This window comes from Malaclemys terrapin, chromosome 8 (genome assembly GCF_027887155.1).
Source record: "Malaclemys terrapin pileata isolate rMalTer1 chromosome 8, rMalTer1.hap1, whole genome shotgun sequence".
Classification (NCBI taxonomy): Eukaryota; Metazoa; Chordata; order Testudines; family Emydidae; genus Malaclemys; species Malaclemys terrapin.
Window position 1 is genome coordinate 57,975,846 of NC_071512.1, and position 19,794 is coordinate 57,995,639.

The 19,794-nt window shown below is 46.2% G+C and overlaps 1 protein-coding gene across 2 annotated transcripts in view; it reads left to right on the plus strand.

Annotated features, from left to right (window-relative positions):
* The window catches only part of HMCN1 (hemicentin 1), a 338,886-nt gene that overhangs the window by 176,920 nt on the left and 142,172 nt on the right, over positions 1 to 19,794 (plus strand). For both annotated transcript variants that reach the window (XM_054038112.1, XM_054038111.1), the window contains 7 exons: positions 1,638 to 1,910; positions 3,145 to 3,240; positions 3,726 to 3,920; positions 6,183 to 6,313; positions 13,407 to 13,554; positions 14,329 to 14,455; positions 15,723 to 15,877. In XM_054038112.1, the coding sequence (XP_053894087.1) occupies positions 1,638 to 1,910; positions 3,145 to 3,240; positions 3,726 to 3,920; positions 6,183 to 6,313; positions 13,407 to 13,554; positions 14,329 to 14,455; positions 15,723 to 15,877 (1,125 nt within the window). The remainder of the gene's footprint in view (positions 1 to 1,637; positions 1,911 to 3,144; positions 3,241 to 3,725; positions 3,921 to 6,182; positions 6,314 to 13,406; positions 13,555 to 14,328; positions 14,456 to 15,722; positions 15,878 to 19,794) is intronic.

The window sequence follows — 19,794 nt, forward strand, 5'->3', positions numbered from 1 at the left end:
GCACCCTAACTCCCTGCCCCAGCTCTCTCCTGCACCCCAAACCCCTCATCCCCTCCTGCGCCCCAACCCTCTGCCTCAGTCTGGAGCCCCACATCTTCAGCCCCACCCCAGATTCCTCACCCCCCTGCACTCCAACCCTCTGCCCCAGCCCTGAGCCACCTCCCATACTCCGAACCCCTCAGCCCCACCTCTGCCACATGAATTTTGTTATGTGCACCAAAATGGAGGTGATATGTGACTCCATATTGGTGCACATAACAAAATTCATTCCGCACATGTGTAGGAAAAATTAGTGTGCTACTGTTCTGAATTCAAAGAAATAAAGTAGTAGCATGAGTATATACATTATTTTATCTAAGTTCTCTCTTTTTATCTAACTTCTCTGCCATGAACATAACAGTTAATTGTTTCAGAGATTCCTTATGTGTAGGGCTGCAGTTTGTCATGGTGGTGAAAAAGTCATGGATACCATGGCTTCTCTGTCCACAGCTTCCATGTAGGAAGACTCTAGGTGGGTTGCTCACTGGCTAATGTGGAGGGCAGGCCCAGGGAAGAAGTGGGGTCAGAGAGTGAACCTGCCTCACACTCATCCCGCAGCCTCAACCCATGTCATGATAGGGCCCTGACTGGGCGAAACTTGAGTGAACGGTATTTCAGCAGAGAGGCAGCAGGCACTGTGACCCAATGTGCCAAGGCACAATGCCTGGAGTGGGGAACCAGGCCTGGGACCCAGGAGCCATGGCTGCCCATGCCCTCGATGAGCATGGGGCAGGCTTGCTCTCAACACCTAGCCCCAGTCCTGCTGGGCACAGGAGCTGCTGCCGCCCAGGGTGAGTGCAGGGTGGACTCACTCTCAACCCCAGACCCAGCTCCATGGGACACAGGAGGAGTTGCCAATTGCCTGTCCCTACTTGAGTCTTTTTATCTTTAGTGATTCCTATAAAGAAAAGCATTGGGGCAAGGCAGTTATAATGTTGATTTACAATGCTTTTATTCTTTGCGACCAGCAGAAATCTATTCCAGCCACATTTTATCTTCTTGTCTGAATTTAGCCTAGAAACATAGAATCTCAGGGTTGGAAGGGACCTCAGGAGGGCATCTAGTCCAGCCCCCTGCTCAAAGCAGGATCAATCCCCAGACAGATTTTTACCCCAGTTCCTGAAATGGCCCCCTCAAGGGTTGAACTCACAACTCTGGGTTTAGTAGGCCAATGCTCAAACCACTGAGCTATCCCTCCCCTCATACATAGTTGGGATTAAGAGGAAGGAAGTTAGAATGTTAAAGAGCAAATGTAATTGACTTTATCTTAAAACTTTTGAATTGTTTTGTACTATGGGCAGCCAGTACCCAGGAGTTCTTTAAAATGTGCTTGGAAGAATGAGGGTACAATACTTCTTTGGAAATAATGTTTTAGGATTTTAAATGTAGAGTCTCCAAATGACTTAAGCAATGGCGTACTGTAAATCTTGTCTTCAGGAACATTCAGTTCTGATTGCTTGATGTTACTTAGGGACATTAAATTGCATTGGGCAAGGGAAAGGTATTTTCTAAAAGGATAACACTGACCATATTTCCTCCATGAATAGTCTGCCAGATCTTCTTTTTCTCATTACCGTTGATTTATTTGTCTTGCCTAGTTCCTCCAAAGATACAACGTGGGCCTCGAGTTATGAAAGTACACGTTGGTCACAGAGTTGATATACCGTGCAATGCTCAAGGGATCCCTCCCCCAACAGTCACCTGGTTCAAAGGCAGAAATACCATGCTAATAGATGGAGGACAGTATATCAGCAATCCGGATGGAACACTGAGCATCAGCAAAGTCCAGCTTTCAGACTCTGGAATCTACAAGTGTGTTGCTAGTAACATAGCTGGCAGTGATGAATTGGAGATAACGATACAAGTTCAAGGTATTTATAACATGGCCTGAGTCTTGGACTTACAGCTGTGTTCAAGTGTAGCTTTATTTTAATATATGATATACCTTGTGTTGTGGGGGAAGATAAACTGTTGCACTTTCAGAGAGGTAGACTCAGTGAGTCAGAGGATCTTTGATTCCACTGACCTGTAACTGATCCTACTTAGGAAACATATCACTAATGACACTGCTGCCTGACCCAATATCAAAATCTACATACGTTTCAAATGCAGTAATATGATATGATTGTTTTGAGCAGGGAGAGGCACAAAGAAACATTAGATAGTTTGCAAAAATATGAAACAAAACAAAACTTTTTAATTCTTTTAATTTTGAAAGGGACTTTCTTGTGGTTGGTTGATATTGCAAGGAGGATCAAAATCAGCCTTAATTATGGTGCTCCAAAAGCACAAACCTCTGTCACTTGAGCTAAAGGAACAGGTCTGTTAGCTCTACATGTAGGAGGACTCTTGTTCCTTTTAAAATGCAAACAGCCAACAGTGGGCAACATGTTCACGCAAATATAATGTCTGAGTCTTCCCACACTTACTTGCTTTACATGGATACAATTCCATTGACTTCAGTGGGGGTACTTCTCATTTTATAATGGTCTTAAAGCCCATATTCTGAGCATTAACACTGCTTTGGATTTGGCCCATAATTCCTATTTAAAACTGTTAAACAGGATTGGGTTCAGAACGATCTACAACAAAAAATGTTAATAACTGCTTAATTATGAACTATTTTCTTCAGATACACCGAGCACGTGAATTTTCAAGGAGATGGAAGACAGAAAGTCAGAATGGGTAGGATGGTGTCTTTGAGCTACAGGAAGACAAAGAAACATTAAGAGAATCAAAATTTCAAAGCAGGATAATTCTTTTAATGATCTGTAGCTCAAAACAGTTTGTCCAATTTCCATCACATTTTGCAGAAACATCCTCTGCCTTCAGAGTAAATATAGCAATTGTCAGAGCAAACCAATTTGGACTAGATTCTGAAATCTTAATTCACACAGAGTCATAGTTTACTGTTTAAGTAGTCCCAGTGAAATAAATGGGACTGCTGGAATACTACCATCTACTGAGTGTGTGTAAGGATATGAGAATCAGGCCATTCGAGAATGGGAAGGAAAAAAGAGGTGTAAATTGCCTGTGTACATAGTATGTTTTGACATTTGAGAGGAGGGACTAAGATTATTTACTCTGTTTCTGCTTTTCTTTTAGAACCTCCTACAGTAGATGCTCTTGACCCTCCTTACAACACTCCATTTCAAGAAAGAGTTGCAAATCAACGCGTTGCGTTTCCATGTCCAGCAAAAGGTGTGCAACACTGTAACCATTGTGGCTGATAACTCTCTTTTTTTCTCTTAGGCACTCATAGTTGCAATGCATCTTGGTGTTTTCTGGAAAGGTAAAAATGTAAAGTCCTTCTTAAATACAACATCTCACCAGGATATTAAAAAAAAAAACTTAACAGTAAGAAAAAGTGCCATTGATACTAAGTAATTTAACTAATTAGGTAGTATATTTTTGTAGGACAATGACAGTGCAAGAGTTCTTCGCATTGCCCAATGGTTGGAGTGGCAGGGACTACCTCTAAGCATGAAGGAGAGTTCAGTCCCCAAGCCCTTTTAGCCAGTTGTGCCAGTTCAAACTGCAGTGTGTTTTATGATTTACAGAAGCTGCAGCAAAGATTTTTCTTACTGTACATTTTTATCCCATGCACTGCTCTAAAGTAATATCAATCCTTCTTTTTTCAAATTAAGCAAGAAGTCTCTTGAAGTTCTATAAATTTCTCTCATTAGGCACCCCAAAACCTGTCATCAAATGGTTACGTAATGGCAGGGAGCTGACTGGCAATGAGCCAGGCATTTCAATTTTGGAGGATGGGACACTGCTTATCATTGCTTCAGTTACACCGTACGACAATGGAGAATACATCTGCCTCGCAGTGAATGAAGCAGGAAGCACAGAAAGAAAATACAATCTGAAGGTTCATGGTAAATAACTATAGCTCTTAAGGGGTAATTTTCAAAAGGGCAGTTTCTCCTTTGTTTTTTTAAATTGCGCACACAAAATGTGTGCCTGCATTTTTGTAGTTGTGGGAGCAAATCTGAGTATTTGTACTTGTAGCTACCTGATTGATTGTTAGTTCTATTGACTTATGCTTAATGCAGAAACCAACTTCTGTTTACACAAATAACCAAATGATTATTGTAGACAACCATAAATTTACATGACACTTGGTAAACATGTAAAAGACCAGGTGTTTGCCCCCAAAGAGCTTATAGAATAAGTGCTAGATATGCCCCTCTATTAATGCAGGAGAGGGGAGTCATTGCTCGAAGAACTTAGCATAGAATGGAGAAGAAGCTGCTCCATGACATTCTCCCCTCTCCACCCCACAAAGCTCCTACCACACCACCTGGTAGGGGGTCTATTACAGCATGTATCAGGAGACAGTGGACTGTCATAGCACCTACTCTGTGTAGTGTACTTCCATCCTAACCTGGTTTATTTCCAATAGGAAATTCCCACAGGAATTAACACAGCCCCAAGCAGTGTTAACACCCCCTCTGTGTCTTCTACTCTATTTAGCAGGGGGAGGTAGGGCACAGGCATGCGCAGAGAGCCTATGGTTACCTCGCTCCCTCAGTATCATTCTTTCAGAGGAACACCATAGGCAGCTCTGTTTCCAGTGCAGTTACCATGGGATCCATTAGGATGTTGCCTGCTTTCCCTATAGATCATAGGCTCTGTGGGGTTCCAGGCTGCTCCTTGATATTTGCAAGGCAGCAATGTGGAGTTCCATCCACACACTCATGAGACATTACACCTTGGTCCAATTCTCCTTTGGGACAGCGATTCTACAAGCAGCTATACCACCTGCATCCTCATAACCTCATCCTCTCTGAGTTACCCACACTGGAATATGTGTGGACATATGGACCATCACTCCAAGAAGAAAGGGAAATGACGTACCTTATTGCAACTGGAAATGTTCAGTATGTATGGTTACCATCTATATTCCACTACTCATCCTCCTTCCCCTCTGCTTTGGATCATGTCTGATTATTTGGTCTGCACTGCCTCTTAAACCGTTGGCAGAGATTACGAGGAGAGTAAGGGCCACTACAGAGCAATAGACATTACTTGGAAGAATTTTCCAGTCTCAGGCATGTGGAGCACATGCACACCCACAGTGGAATACAGATAGGGACCATAAATCTCAAAGAACTTTGGTTACAAAAGTAAGTAGCTTCCCTTTATACCTATACAAGACAGGAGCAGGCATCATGCCTCCAGCTGCATTTGTAGAGAGAGTGATCACTAGTGGCCATTGCTACACCTCTGGAAAAGGTGTAGCATATGCTTCCTCCAGTGCAGCTCTGCATTCACAAGTCAGTGTACAATGTGAGGGACCAGAATCATGGTGATTCTCCTATCCCCTGGAGGTAGGCCCCTTCTGGGACACTGAGCACTTCCAGTATTGTTAGTGGGCCTCCCTCATTCCCGAGAGCATAGAGGAGGAAGGGTTTCCTTACACCCTTTCCCACAATGCATCTGTGCTGGGTCAACCATGATTATTATTAGCAATGTGTCAAATTAAAATAAAGGACTATACTTAAACCAGTAGGAAGAAGGAAACTAAGTGATAAGGGTTCTATTGGAGTTTGTATCCCGTCTAGCAAGTATCAGCCTGATGAAAGTGCCAAAGTAAGATCTTAGTTAGAGAGCCTCTCACCTGGCTAACCTCGACATTCTCTTCTTAATACTGAGACTTCTTTATAAAAAGGATCCCTTCCTCTTACAATGAAATCATTTTTTTCCCCAAAGAAAATTTTCATCCCCAGAGAAGGGTCACACTAAATGGAACTGCAATTGGAATGTTGCAATTCATTGAAACGATTTAGGACTTTACATTGTATTTAGCTGTATCTGAGTTCACTATACACAGCTTCCACTGTAATCTACCTTTGATAACTTGTACAGTGAGACAGCTTTTAACCTAACACCGTTTGATATGAGGTATTAACCCCTTTACTCCAACGCAGGTTTGATGACACAGACATTAACAGACACTTGACTATAGCATAAAACTATTACATGTGCATTAATAAATACCAGCTATAAAGAAAAACCTGACATGATGAAAATAATGTGCAGAACTTTAAGACAACATGTTGGTTTTGCTTTTTTACATGTTTATGTCCATGGCATTTTTGATTAAATAAATCTTTGCTTAACATAATTTATTATAGTTCCTCCTGAAATTCAAGATCAAGAAAAGGTGACAAATGCATCTGTAGTGGTTAATCAGCCTGTGAATCTCTACTGTGAAGTGTCAGGCAACCCCTTTCCCATCATCACATGGTATAAAGATGATGTCCAGGTATGCAGTGTTTGTTGATTTCATGGCAAATTAAGTGAAACGACTGTAAATGTACAAAAGCCAATTCCACCAGATTTCGCATTAGCTTTCTAAAGCCTTTTTGGTGACTATAGCATAAAGCTTGAGAAGAGAGCTCATTTAAATAAAATAAAATATATTTATTTACTTAGGGTATGTCTATACTAGTAGCACTTTACTGGTATAGGAATATCATTATATTATATTGGAAAAGCTTTGTAGCAGTGTAGTAAAAACCACCGTCTACAAGTGAAACTGGTAAAAGCACAATTTTGCCAATATAACTTGCATCTATTCCAACACAGTTATTTTGGTCAGGGATCATACCTTCTGCCAGCAGAAATTTGTAGTGTTGACCTGGCTTTAGATTTAAGCAACAATAAAAACATGCATACACAAAGCACTGGTATCTTTGTAACTAATTAAATATATGATCACATAACTCACAGTGATGACCACTGAATTGTGCACAGGTAATAAATTAACTCACGTATTCATTAAATCAAAGCAACAGAAAAGCACCTTTCAAGCCTTCTCCAAAAACTAGCCTCAGCCTCCCCCCAAACCTTATAATCTGTATCTTAGATCTCAAAACACTTTACAAAGAAGGACAAGTATTTTAACCCCTGCAACAAAGAGACTAAAAAGGAGATTTGATTATCATACAACTGCAAATTATAATATTACCATACAGTTATCTGCCCATTATTATATAACTACCTACAGGTTATGCTTGATAACTTACATTGTTCTTTGAAGGTATTATGGTTCTTCTTCGAGTGCTTGCTCATATCGATTCCAATTAGGTGTGCGCGCGCTGCGTGCCTGATCGTCGGAGAATTTTCTACCCTAGCAACACCCGGTGGGTCGGCTGTGGAGCCCCCTGGAGTGACGCTTTCATGGCGCTGGATATATACCCCAGCCGACCCAGCGCCCCCTCAGTTCTTTCTTACCGCCCCTGACGGTCGTTGGAACTGTGGCGCGCGGCATAGCTGTTCTCCACTCTCCCTAGCTTATCCGGTTATTTCTGTAGATAGTCGTAGTTATAGTTGTTGTATAGTGTTAGATAGTTATTCATCTTACTTTTTAATAGTTGTAAATAGTTAGCGGGGGAAAGGGGGGAGAACAACTCATGCCCAAGGCTCCTGGCTTTAAGCCGTGCGCGTCCTGCGCTAAGCCTATGCCTACGAGTGATCCGCACGATTTGTGTCTGAAGTGTCTAGGAGAGTCCCATCAGACAGATAAGTGTAAGATCTATAAGGCCTTCAGACGGAGAACCAAAAAGGAGCGGGACTTTAGGCTTAGGCAGCTCCTCATGGAGGCGGCACTTAGCCCGGATCCTCCGTCGGCGCGTCCAGCCCTGACACCGAGTGCCTCGGTGCGCAGCACCCCTGCGGCACCAACCGGTACTGCGGGCAGAATGGGACAAGGCCTCACGGCACCGGCCTCTTTCAGCACCCCGCCCTCCACAGGGGCCTCGGCGCCGGTCCTTATCTCCGGGACACAAGAAATCCTGCAAGGCACAGGAGACTGCTGTCCTGAAGACGCCGGCTCCCCTGGTGCCGGGGGTAGAGCCGCGTCCGCCTTTGGACCGCCAGAAGCAAGTGCCTGCTACACCATCGACTCCAGCACCGCGGCTGTTGAGTCCAGTGCAGGCTCGGTGGTGGAGCCTTGCCTTCCGTCCACCCCAGAGACCTTCGTGACGGCAAGAGACCCTATTGCTCTCATGGAGCAGGCACCGCCCCAACCACCGGCATGTCGGCTCCTTGCGCAGTGCAATCCAGGAGCAAGCCTGCCCTGGTGCGCCCGCCGTCTCAGGACGTGGACTCACGGCACCGCTCCAGGTCTCGGAGCAGGTCCCGACACCGCTCGCAGTCCCGGCGCCGACTATCGCCTCGGCACCGGTCGTACTCGCGGCCAAGATCTTCTTCGCGGCACCGCTCTACGTCTCGGCACCGTCACGATCATCAGTACCGATCGAACTCCAGACGTAGTTCCTGGCACCGGTATGAGCGCCGCTCGACTTCGAGGGGCCGCTCCCGGTACCATGTCTACTCGCGGTCGTCCTCGTCTTGGTCCAGATTCGGATCTCGGCACCGCCATGGCCACCGGCACCGATCCCGGTACCGTTCACCGGCACCGCGCGGGGACAGATCACCTCTGGACCGGCACCGATCGGCACCGTATCATCCGGAGCCGATTTCGACGCATTCGGCACTGCGTTGGCCCTCGAGATCAGCGTCTCGCTCCTCCGATGGGGCCTTGAGATCGGCATACCCTCCTCAGGGGCAGGCTGCTGCGGCTGACTTGGGCCACTGGCAGGAGGTGGCAGAGGATCCTGCACAGGGACCTACGCACTGGTTGTTCTGGACCCCGTGGGCGTATCACCAGGCGCAGGGGGCTCCACCATCAGCCTCTTGCTCGGCACGCTCTGAGCCCAGGGCCCCGGAGGCCACCATCTCCCGCCCTCCCCCAGGGGGCATGGAGGCACCCGTGCCTACACCACCTGAGGCCCTGGACCCAGGGCAGGCGATGCTCCGCTTCAGGGACCCTTGGAGCAGGACCCGCCATTAGACCCCTTGCCACCTGAGGCATCCTCCTCATCTTCCCCAGATGAGGCGGTGGCGGGCACAACCGCCACAGGTCCGCTCCCGATAGATCTTCGTGCACACCAGGAGCTATTACATAGGATGGCGCGTAATATGGATCTTCAGGCGGAGGAGATAGTAGAGGTGCAGGACCCGGTGGTGAGCATCCTCTCAGCTGATGCCCCATCCAGGGTGGCATTGCCTTTGATTTGGGCAATTCAGGCTAATGCCATTGGCAAACTCCTGCCTCTATTCCACCCACAGCCAGAGGGGTGGAAAGGAAGTACTTCATCCCTTCCAAGGACTATGAGTACCTATACACTCATCCCCAACCGTGTTCACTAGTGGTGTCATCGGTGAACGCCAGGGAGCGTCATGGCCAGCAGGCTGCAGCACCTAAATCAAAGGACGCTAAGCGCTTTGATTTGTTTGGGCATAAGGTGTATTCAGCGGGAGGGCTGCAACTCAGAGCGGCTAACCAGCAGGCGCTCTTGAGCCGCTATAACTTTAATTCCTGGAACTCTATGGGGAAGTTTAAAGAGTTGGTTCCCCAAGACTCAAGGGAAGAGTTCGGGGCCTTAGTGGAGGAGGGTAAGAAGGTGGCACGGACCTCCTTACAGGCCTCCTTGGACATAACGGACTCGGCCGCAAGGACGCTGGCCTCAGGTATCGCCATGCGGCGAGTCTCCTGGCTCCAGGTCTCGGGCTTGCCGCCGGAACTGCAGCAGACCCTGCAGGATTTACCCTTTGAGGGCCACAGGCTGTTCTCGGAGAAGACGGACTCTCGGCTGCAGAGCCTCAAGGACTCGAGAACGATCATGCGCTCCCTGGGGATGCATGTCCCAGGGCCCCAGCGCAAACCCTTTAGGCCCCAGCCTCAAAGGTTCTACCCTCCCCCGCCTCGTCCGAGACAGGACTTCGCCAGAAGGCGGGGACGAGGTGGTAGGCGAAGGTCGACTGGCCCTCAACCTGGTCAGAACCAGGGGCCACCTAGGCCACCTTCAGGCCCTAGGCAGAACATTTGAAGGTGCGGTCGAGAACGGCGCCCCAGCCACTACCCAGGATTCAGCTCCCTCCTTTCGGGATCGCCTCTCCCGTTTCCACCGTGCTTGGTCCCTTATAACCTCGGACCGTTGGGTCCTTCGCACGGTGGAGAGGGGATACGCTCTCCAGTTTTCTTCGTTCCCTCCCCGTCCCTCTTCAGGGACCCTTCTCACGAGCATCTCCTTACACAGGAGGTTTTTGGGCTCCTCTCTATGGGGGCCATAGAGGAGGTTCCGCCAGAGTTAAGGGGCAGGGGGTTTTATTCCCGCTACTTCCTGATCCCCAAGTCAAAAGGGGGTCTGCGACCCATCTTAGACTTACGCGGACTCAACAAATTCATAGTAACGTTGAAGTTCCGCATGGTATCTTTGGGGACCATTATCCCTTCCCTGGATCCTGGAGACTGGTTCGCCGCCCTCGACATGAAGGACGCATATTTTCATATAGCGATCTATCCGCCTCACAGGCGCTTCCTGCGATTTGTAGTAAACAAGGTGCACTACCAATTTGCAGTCCTTCCCTTCGGCTTGTCCTCGGCCCCCAGAGTGTTCACAAAGTGTATGGCTGTCGTGGCAGCATATCTTTGTCGACAAGGGATACAGGTGTTCCCGTACTTAGACAACTGGCTGGTACGTGGCCGCACCAGAAAGCAAGTTCAAGCTCACGTCCACATAATAGCACACACATTCCACGAGTTGGGCATTCTACTCAACAAAGAGAAGTCCACTCTAGACCCAACCCAGAGGATAGAATTTATTGGGGCAGTCCTAGACTCCAGATGTGCCCGAGCTATTCTACCAGACAATCGCTTTCATACCATCACAAGTGTCATTCGAGGGCTCAGGGCTTTTCCGATTACGACAATAAGAACGTGCCTTGCCCTGTTGGGTCACATGGCCTTTTGCACTTACGTAACCAGGCATGCCAGACTTCAGCTTCGCCCACTTCAGGCCTGGGTATCATCGGTGTACTGTCCTTATTGGGACAACCTAAACATGGTGATCACGGTTCCGAGCTCGGTCTTGACCTCCCTCACCTGGTGGCTGGATCACAAGACGGTTTGCGCAGGAGTGCCGTTTCACGCCCCACAACCCTCCCTGCATCTGGTCATAGACGCTTCATCTCTAGGATGGGGCACTCACCTCGGGGAGCACCATACTCAGGGCCTGTGGACCGCACCCCAACTAGCCCTGCACATCAATGTTCGAGAGCTGATGGCGGTGCGCCTGGCATGCCAGGCATTTCTCAATCTCCTGCAGGGCCGTTGTGTGTTAGTTCTCACCGACAACACCACGGCGATGTTTTACATCAACAAACAAGGAGGAGCCCGCTCGTCGCTTCTATGCCAAGAGGCTATTCGCCTGTGGGACTTCTGCATCGCCCACTCGATGCATCTCACGGCATCGTTTCTTCCTGGAGTCCAGAATACACTAGCGGACCGCCTCAGCAGGTCCTTCCAGACACACGAGTGGTCAATTCACCCAGACATCATCTATTCCATCTTCCAGAGGTGGGGATTTCCCCAGGTCGGCCTGTTTGCATCTCGAGCCAACAGGAAGTGCCACGCGTTCAGCTCCCTACAAGGGCGAGCTCTGGGCTCTCTGTCAGACGCGTTCCTTCTAACTTGGAAAGGCCACCTGTTCTATGCTTTTCCTCCATTTCCACTGGTCCATAGGGTACTGCTCAAGCTACGCAGAGACCAGGCACGGGTGATTCTAGTCGCTCCAGCTTGGCCGAGGCAGCACTGGTACACCACACTGTTGGAGCTATCGGTTCAAACACCGATCACACTTCCCTTGTGTCCAGATCTCATCTCCCAGGACCACGGCCGTCTATGTCACCCCAACCTGCAATCGCTCCATCTCACGGCGTGGATGCTCCATGGCTGAATCGGACAGAGCGGCAATGCTCGCAGTCCGTCCAGCAGATTCTGCTGGGAAGTAGAAAGCCCTCTACACGGACCACTTACTTAGCCAAGTGGAAACGGTTCTCCTGTTGGTGCGAGCAGCGAGCCACGCCCCCCTGGCAGGCGCCTATTCCTCTCATACTTGAATATCTCCTATCCCTAAAACAGCAGGGCTTGGCGATATCTTCAATCAGGGTTCACCTCGCCGCTATTTCGGCGTTACACCCAGGAGAACTCGCTTCCTCGGTCTTCTCTAACCCGATGGTCGTTAGATTCCTCAAGGGCTTAGACCGACTGTACCCACAGCAATGCCAGCCCGTTCCAACGTGGGATCTCAACCTGGTTCTCTCAAAGCTCACAGGGCCTCCGTTCGAGCCATTGGCTACATGTTCGCTCCTGTACCTATCCTGGAAGACAGCCTTCCTTGTGGTCATCACCTCAACAAGGCGCGTCTCTGAACTCAGGGCGCTTATGTCCGAGCCCCATTACACAGTTTTCCATAAGGACAAGGTGCAGCTTCGCCCCCACCCTGCCTTTCTTCCCAAGGTAGTCTCACCTTTTCACGTAAACCAGGACATATTTCTCCCGGTCTTCCACCCTAAGCCACACGCTACTCGCCAAGACCAGCATTTGCATTCTCTGGACGTATGCAGGGCCCTGGCTTTCTATATTGACCGTACAAAGCCGTTTAGGAAGACGACACAACTCTTCATTGCATGGCCGACCGGATGAAAGGCTTACCGGTCTCCTCACAATGCCTGTCCTCTTGGATCACATCCTGCATTCGTGCTTGCTACGACCTGGCTGGCGCCCCAATGCCGCACCTCACCGCTCACTCCGCGTGGGCCCAGGCCTCCTCGACTGCCTTCCTGGCTCAAGTCCCAATCCAGGACATTTGTAGAGCTGCAGTTTGCTCGTCAGTCCACACATTCGCAGCTCACTATGCGCTGGTGCAGCAATCCAGAGACGATGCTGCATTTGGGTCAGCGGTTTTGCACACAGCAATGTCTCACTCCGACCCCACCACCTAAGTTAGGCTTGGGAGTCACCTAATTGGAATCGATATGAGCAAGCACTCGAAGAAGAAAAGTCGGTTACTCACCGTTGTAACTGTTGTTCTTCGAGATGTGTTGCTCATATCCATTCCAAACCCGCCCCTCTTCCCCACTGTCGGAGTAGCCGGCAAGAAGGAACTGAGGGGGCACTGGTTTGGCTGGGGTATATATCCAGCGCCATGAAGGCGCCACTCCATGGGGCTCCACAGCCGACCCACCGGGTGTAGCTAGGGTAGAAAATTCTCCGACGATCGTGCACGCGGCGCGCGCACACCTAATTGGAATGGATATGAGCAACACATCTCGAAGAACAACAGTTACAACGGTGAGTAACCGTCTTTTGTGACAGAGAAGGGACATTAAGTGGATAGATTATTGTTTAAGAAAAACTACTAACTTCTTTTCAAAATCCAGCTGCAGTGTTTGGCTGATGTAACTGGACCACATAATGCTGATCTCTTTGATTTTTTTTTTTTTTTAAGGTTGTGGAAAGTAGTACTCTCCAGATTTTGCACAATGGGAAGATACTGAAGCTCCTTAGGGTTGCTGCTACTGATGGTGGACAGTATTCATGCAAAGCAACTAACATAGCAGGGAGTTCTGAGAAGCTATTTAATGTAGAAGTGCTAGGTTAGTACTGTGCTCTTTAAAGTTGGTAATCTGAAAAAATGGTATTTGGTACTTATAAGTCATTACATTGCAGGGTTTTTTTTGGTCATGTTAAATACAGGATATAGTATCTCTCCACACAATAACATCTTATGTTGTTTGAACTTTGTCATCTTTTTGGTACCATACACAAAAAGCTGCTTTCCATCTCAGACTTTGGATATAAGATATTTTATCTTAATGTCTTGTGCATATTTTACTAATGGAACACAGATGACAGGCTAGAAAGATTTTCTTGTGCCATACAGTCAGTTCCCCAGCACTTGTGCAGAATTGCTTTCTGTGTGAAGGATCATAGGCACAATAGAAAGGTGTTATAGAACAGCAGCTGCAGCCAGCGGCGGCTCCAGTCACCAGCGCTCCAAGCGAGGGCGGCAGTCAGGCAGCCTTTGGCGGCATGCTTGCGGGAGGTCCGCCAGTCCCGCAGATTCGGCGGCAATTCGGCGGCGGGTACACCGAAGCCCTGGGACCGGCAGACCTCCTGCAGGCATGCCGCCGAAGGCAGCCTGCCTGCCATGCTTGGGGCGGCAAAAAAGCTAGAGTCGCCCGTGGCTGCAGCATTCACTTTCACAATTAAGGTTGAAGCTTTGCTACATATACTGATTACATGGTCATCCTGAACTCATGGCCACCATGATCTAATCTGTTCAGTTAGTGCCATTGTCAGCAAGTCTTCCACATTTAGTCGCCATGTTAGCCATGTTTAGTTCTCATTGTAACATTTCTTTTTCCAAGTTCCACCAAACATAAAAAGTGCTGACACACCAGGGGAAGTTTCAGTCACCCTCAACCAAGAGACCAGTCTGGAGTGTAAAGTCAAAGGCTCTCCTTTTCCTGTCATTCAGTGGTTCAAAGATGGCAAGTAAGTACCCCCTCTTTGTCTGTGGCAAGGACATTATGATGGGTGAGAAAGGAGACAGATGCACTCTACTATCAAGTGCTGCTTATGACTAATCAGTCAGTGGTATGCCATTGTAATCAGTTCAGACTCATACTACTGTTATATGTTGATGTTGTGTGGTTAAGTATATCATCTTGCTGTTTCATAGCGAAATGCCAATTTGTAAGTAATGTGGCACATGCAGTATATATTTATGGTGGGTAAAACCATACAGCACACAAACCGAGACAAACACACAGCCACTTCTTTGAGGTCATTCCATAGAGATTATTTTAATGTTGTTCAAAGTGCAGTCACTTCTTTGCTAAAATGGCTATTTTTTTTGGTGGTGGTGGATAGTACCTATGAGCAAATTGTTAAACATTTTTCCAAATAGTGCCCTATATTGCTGTGTATATAGAGTTGAGATTTTATAACTTTAGACTGCATGTCTCAGTTCTTCAGCTCTTCTTTCAGGAAAGCCCATTTAAAAGAGGAATTTTTGCAGTGCAAATGTTAGCTGAAAAACAAAAATGGTACTATAAATAGGCTGAAAAAATAGCATTAACATGTCACAATGTAGTTCTTTGCCAGCAAAACCAGCTATCCCGATGTGACAATGGCTTGCTATTCTTTGGTGTATAGACTTCAGAGCTTTTATCTACTAAACAGAGACATTTTGTCATTACTAAGGGAGTCATTATGGTCTAATAATTAGAGAAGGGGACTGGGAATCAGGAGATCTTAGTCTATGCCTGGCTCTGCCACTGACATACTGTGTGACCTTGGTCAAAACTTAAGTACACCTCTACCCCGATATAACTCTGTCCTCGGGAGCCAAAAAATCTTACCACGTTATAGGTGAAACCGCGTTATATCGAACTTGCTTTGATCCGCCAGAGTGCGCAGCCTCCCTCCCCCCCCCCGGAGCACTGCTTTACCGCGTTATATCCGAATTCGTGCTATATCGGGTCACGTTATATCGGGGTAGAGGTGTATTTTGTGCCTTGGTTTCTTCTGTAAAATGGGAATAATAATAATGATAGTTAACTACCATTGGATAGCAATTTTAGCTCTTTGCATGAAAAGTTCTGTTCTAGTGCTAAATATTAATTCGTATTTTATTGCAGTGATTTTTCATTTAAATATTCTTTATTACTATTAGAAGGGTTTTAAAAAAAACTATTTTAACACATACTTGTGGGGATAGGGAGAACAGTGCCAGGAAATGAAATAAACTTTTCTCCAGGCCCCTTTTTTTGGGAGATCCTAATATCGAACTTCTGGACAAAGGACAAGTTCTGCGCATAAAGAGTGCTAGAAGACTCGACAAAGGACGCTATCAGTGCAGTGTGACCAATGCTGCTGGCAAACAAGTCAAGGAAGTCAAGCTGATCATCCATGGTAAATTTAAAAAATTCTCTGGGATTAGGCATTCTTCTGTTTTGTCCAATAAAATAGCTTTCTGTTTTGCAGGGAAACAATATGCAGATTAAGGCCCTGATCCTGCAAAGAACTGTGCATATGCTTAATTTTACATTTATCTGTCCTCCCATTGACCTCCAGGGGACTCCCTAGATGTGTGAAGTTAAGCATGTACATAAAACTCAGCAGGACTGGGGCCTAAGTCAGCTTTAGGTATATTTTCTTGATTTTTTTAGCTATTGAAAATATTTTGGAGCAGTTTCATAAACCTGTAGTCTCTGAGTTCTTTATAAAATTAATATCAACTGAAATGTTATCATCTAGTTAGTTTAATTTTGTTGATTTTTGTTTGTTTGTTTGTTTAATACAGCGAGGGCCTGACTTTCCTCAATTTATGCCAGTGTAGATCAGAAGTAAAAGATCACTAAAGCCAGTGGAATTACACCAGTGTAAAATTGGTCTGGGGGAATTGGGAAGAAAATCTGGCAGAGAATGGCTTAGAATATACAGCATTCCAAAAGAGTTAGATCTATAGATTTAAAGGATTAGGTCGTCAGTTGTCATAATTTGGTGTAACTCTATTGATTTCATGAAAATATGTTGATTTATGCCAGCTGAGGATCTGGCGCAGAGGAGCTAACTATATTAACATTTAATTATTCTTGATTATTGACTCACTTATATGGCACAATTGCCTGGTGCTTTACAAACAGAGTAAGGCATCTTCCTTGCAATATAATAAGGACAAGCCGAGCAAAGACAATTCAAGCTTCTCGGTGGGATATGTTTAGGTAAGGGTAGGTATGGGAGTTATTGGTGGCAAGAACAGGGTTAGAAAGATTTCTGGGAGGAATGGATTTGATAGAGGAACTCACGTGCCTGGCAGATAAGAAGAGGGAGGAGAGCCTTCCATTTGGAATGGGCAGCATCAGTGAAGGTCCAGTCAAGCCTGCGAGCTGGGAGGAGTATAGGGGGAAATGAGAGCAGAGAGATAGTTGGGGGGGAGACTATGTTGGCCTGAAAAAAAGTGAGTTATAGGAGGTTAAATGTGACATTGTAAAAGTAGGAAGACAGTGATGTGCTGGCAAAAAAATTGAGGATATCACTAGCGACCATGGGTGGGGTGGTTTCAGTGGAATGGAAAGAAAGCAAGACAGGCTAGAGGGGATTGAGGAGAAAGCTTGAGGAAAAATCTAAGTAATGTGAGCAGTGAGCAGATTCATAGTCTTCAAAAACAAAGGGAGGAGATAAATTGGACAGTAGTTAGAGAGCCAAAGGGGATATGCCATTAATGCCAAAGGGTACAACCCTGGGCATATAGACGGATGCTCGGAGAGGGAGAGGGGAATCCGGGCATAATTTCCTATTAGATCTTAGTTTTCTTTGCTCTTTAGTCCTCTTGTTTTTTTTTGTTTTTTGTTTGTTTTAATGACATTTCCCACATGCTCAGGAGAATTCATGTAGCTTCAATAACTTTCATTATTAAAATTTTGGAATTGAAGAGATACATAAAGTGAAATTCATGAGAAGGATTTTCCCCTTGAGACCTATAATACGGAAAAACTGAGAATTTTAACAGCTGGATGACAGCCAGGATTATAAATGATGAGTGACTGCATTTGGTATTTAGTTATTGTCACCTTTATCTTGGTGTAGTCCAGTTCTCAAACTGGGGATTGGGACCTCTCAGGGGGTTGCGAGGTTATTACATGGGGGGTCGCGAGCTGTGGGAGGTATTGCCAATACAGAGAAGGACTGGGATATCATACAGGAAGATCTGGATGACCTTGTAAACTGGAGTAATAGTAATAGGATGAAATTTAATAGTGAAAAGTGCAAGGTCATGAGAAGGACCTTGGAGTATTGGTTGATCACAGGATGACTATGAACCGCCCATGTGATATGGCCGTGAAAAAAGCTAATGTGGTCTTGGGATGCATCAGGTGAAGTATTTCCAGTAGAGATAAGGAGGTGTTAGTACTGTTATGCAAGGCACTGATGAGACCTCATCTGGAATACTGTGTGCAGTTCTGGTCTCCCATGTTTAAGAAAGATGATTTCAAACTGGAACAGGTACAGAGAAGGGCTACTAGGATGATCCGAGGAATGGAAACCTGTCTTATGAAACGAGACTCAAAGAGCTTGGCTTGTTTAGCCTAACCAAAAGAAGGCTGAGGGGAGATATGATTGCTCTCTATAAATATATCAGAGGGATAAATACCAGGTAGGGAGAGGAATTATTTAAGCTCAGTACCAATGTGGACACAAGAACAAATGGATATAAACTGGCCATCAGGAAGTTTAGACTTGAAATTAGACGAAGGTTTCTAACCATCAGAGGAGTGAAGATCTGGAACAGCCTTCCAAGGGGAGCAGTGGGGGCAAAAGACATATCTGGCTTCAAGACTAAACTTGATAAGTTTATGGAGGGGATGGTATAATGGGATAGCCTAATTTTGGCAATTAATTGGTGTTTGACTATTAGCGGTAAATATGCCCAATGGCCTGTGATGGGATGTTAGATGGGATCTGAGTTACTACAGAGAATTCTTTCCTGGGTGTCTGGCTGGTGAGTCTTGCTCACATGCTCAGGGTTTAGCTGATCGCCATATTTGGGGTTGGGAAGGAATTTTCCTCCAGGGCAGATTGGCAGAGGCCCTGGGGGGGGTTCTCCTTTCTCTGCAGCGTGGGGCACGGGTCACTTGCTGGAAGATTCTCTGCACCTTGAAGTCTTTAAACCATGATTTGAGGACTTCAATGGCTCAGCATAGGTTTGATACAGGAGTGGGTGGGTGAGATTCTCTGGCCTGCGCTGTGCAGGAGCTCAGACTAGATGATGGTCCCTTCTGACCTTAAAGTCTATGATATTTTATAAGTGGGGTTTCATTCAGAGATTTGTTATGTGAAAGGGGTCACCAGTACAAAAGTTTGAGAACTACTGATGTAGTCAGTGTCTGTTAGTGTATTCTTCTGCTCCCAGTATTTAGTATAGCTGTGGGCTAGAAGAGGCAGAGAGAAGCCTTGTTTTGCCTTTGATCGTTTCCCAAGACAGCATGTTAAAACTATTCCAACTGTTCTCAATTTCTGTATGTGAAATCACTTGCTGAAACATTTTTATATTTCATTTAAGTAGGTTTTAGCATATTTTATAGCTTTATTTTATATGTAAATTATTTAACCAGGATAAAGCTGTGGCATAATTTGGTAACCTAAAACACCCAGCTCATTGGTTTAACCCCCTTCCCTACTCTACTTGATTTTTCTGTGCTGCCCTTTTAGATGAACATTCAATGGAAATCAGTGTATGTTAGGGTGTACCATGTATGTTTGGCAGCAGAGGAGGTATGTGTCTGCCAGATGAATCTGGTACTTTCAAGAGCAGTAAAGCAGTTAATTTAGGTTTTGCCAATTGCAATGTGTTTTTATTGCCCTTTTCAGAGATTTGTGAACTCTTTATGTTGGATAATTTTACATGAAAAGCTTGTTTGCTAGAAAAATATAAGTACCATTGACTAATGAGTGATAAAAGTGACTCTGGGTCAAGATTTTAAAAAATAGGAGTTTAAATCAAGGCTCCTAAGTGCCTGTTTAGGCTTATAAGTAAGTGACTTTATTTTCTGAAGTGCTGAGTACCCAGCATTTCCCATTGAAGTCAATAGGGGGTCTTGAATACTCAGCCCTTCTGAACAACAGGTCACTGGTTTCAGTAGTTGCACTAGCTGACTGAGCAGTGGAGGGACTGCTCTAGACTTACCTGCGAAAGATGGGGTAAAAACAGAGCCATGTCCTATGGGGGGGGAGTAAGTGCATCCTGGAAGAAGTATAGCAAGGGCCTTGCTCAACGGACATATTGGGGAGCTGCAGAAGACAGAATGGGCTGTGCCTTAAAGGTATGG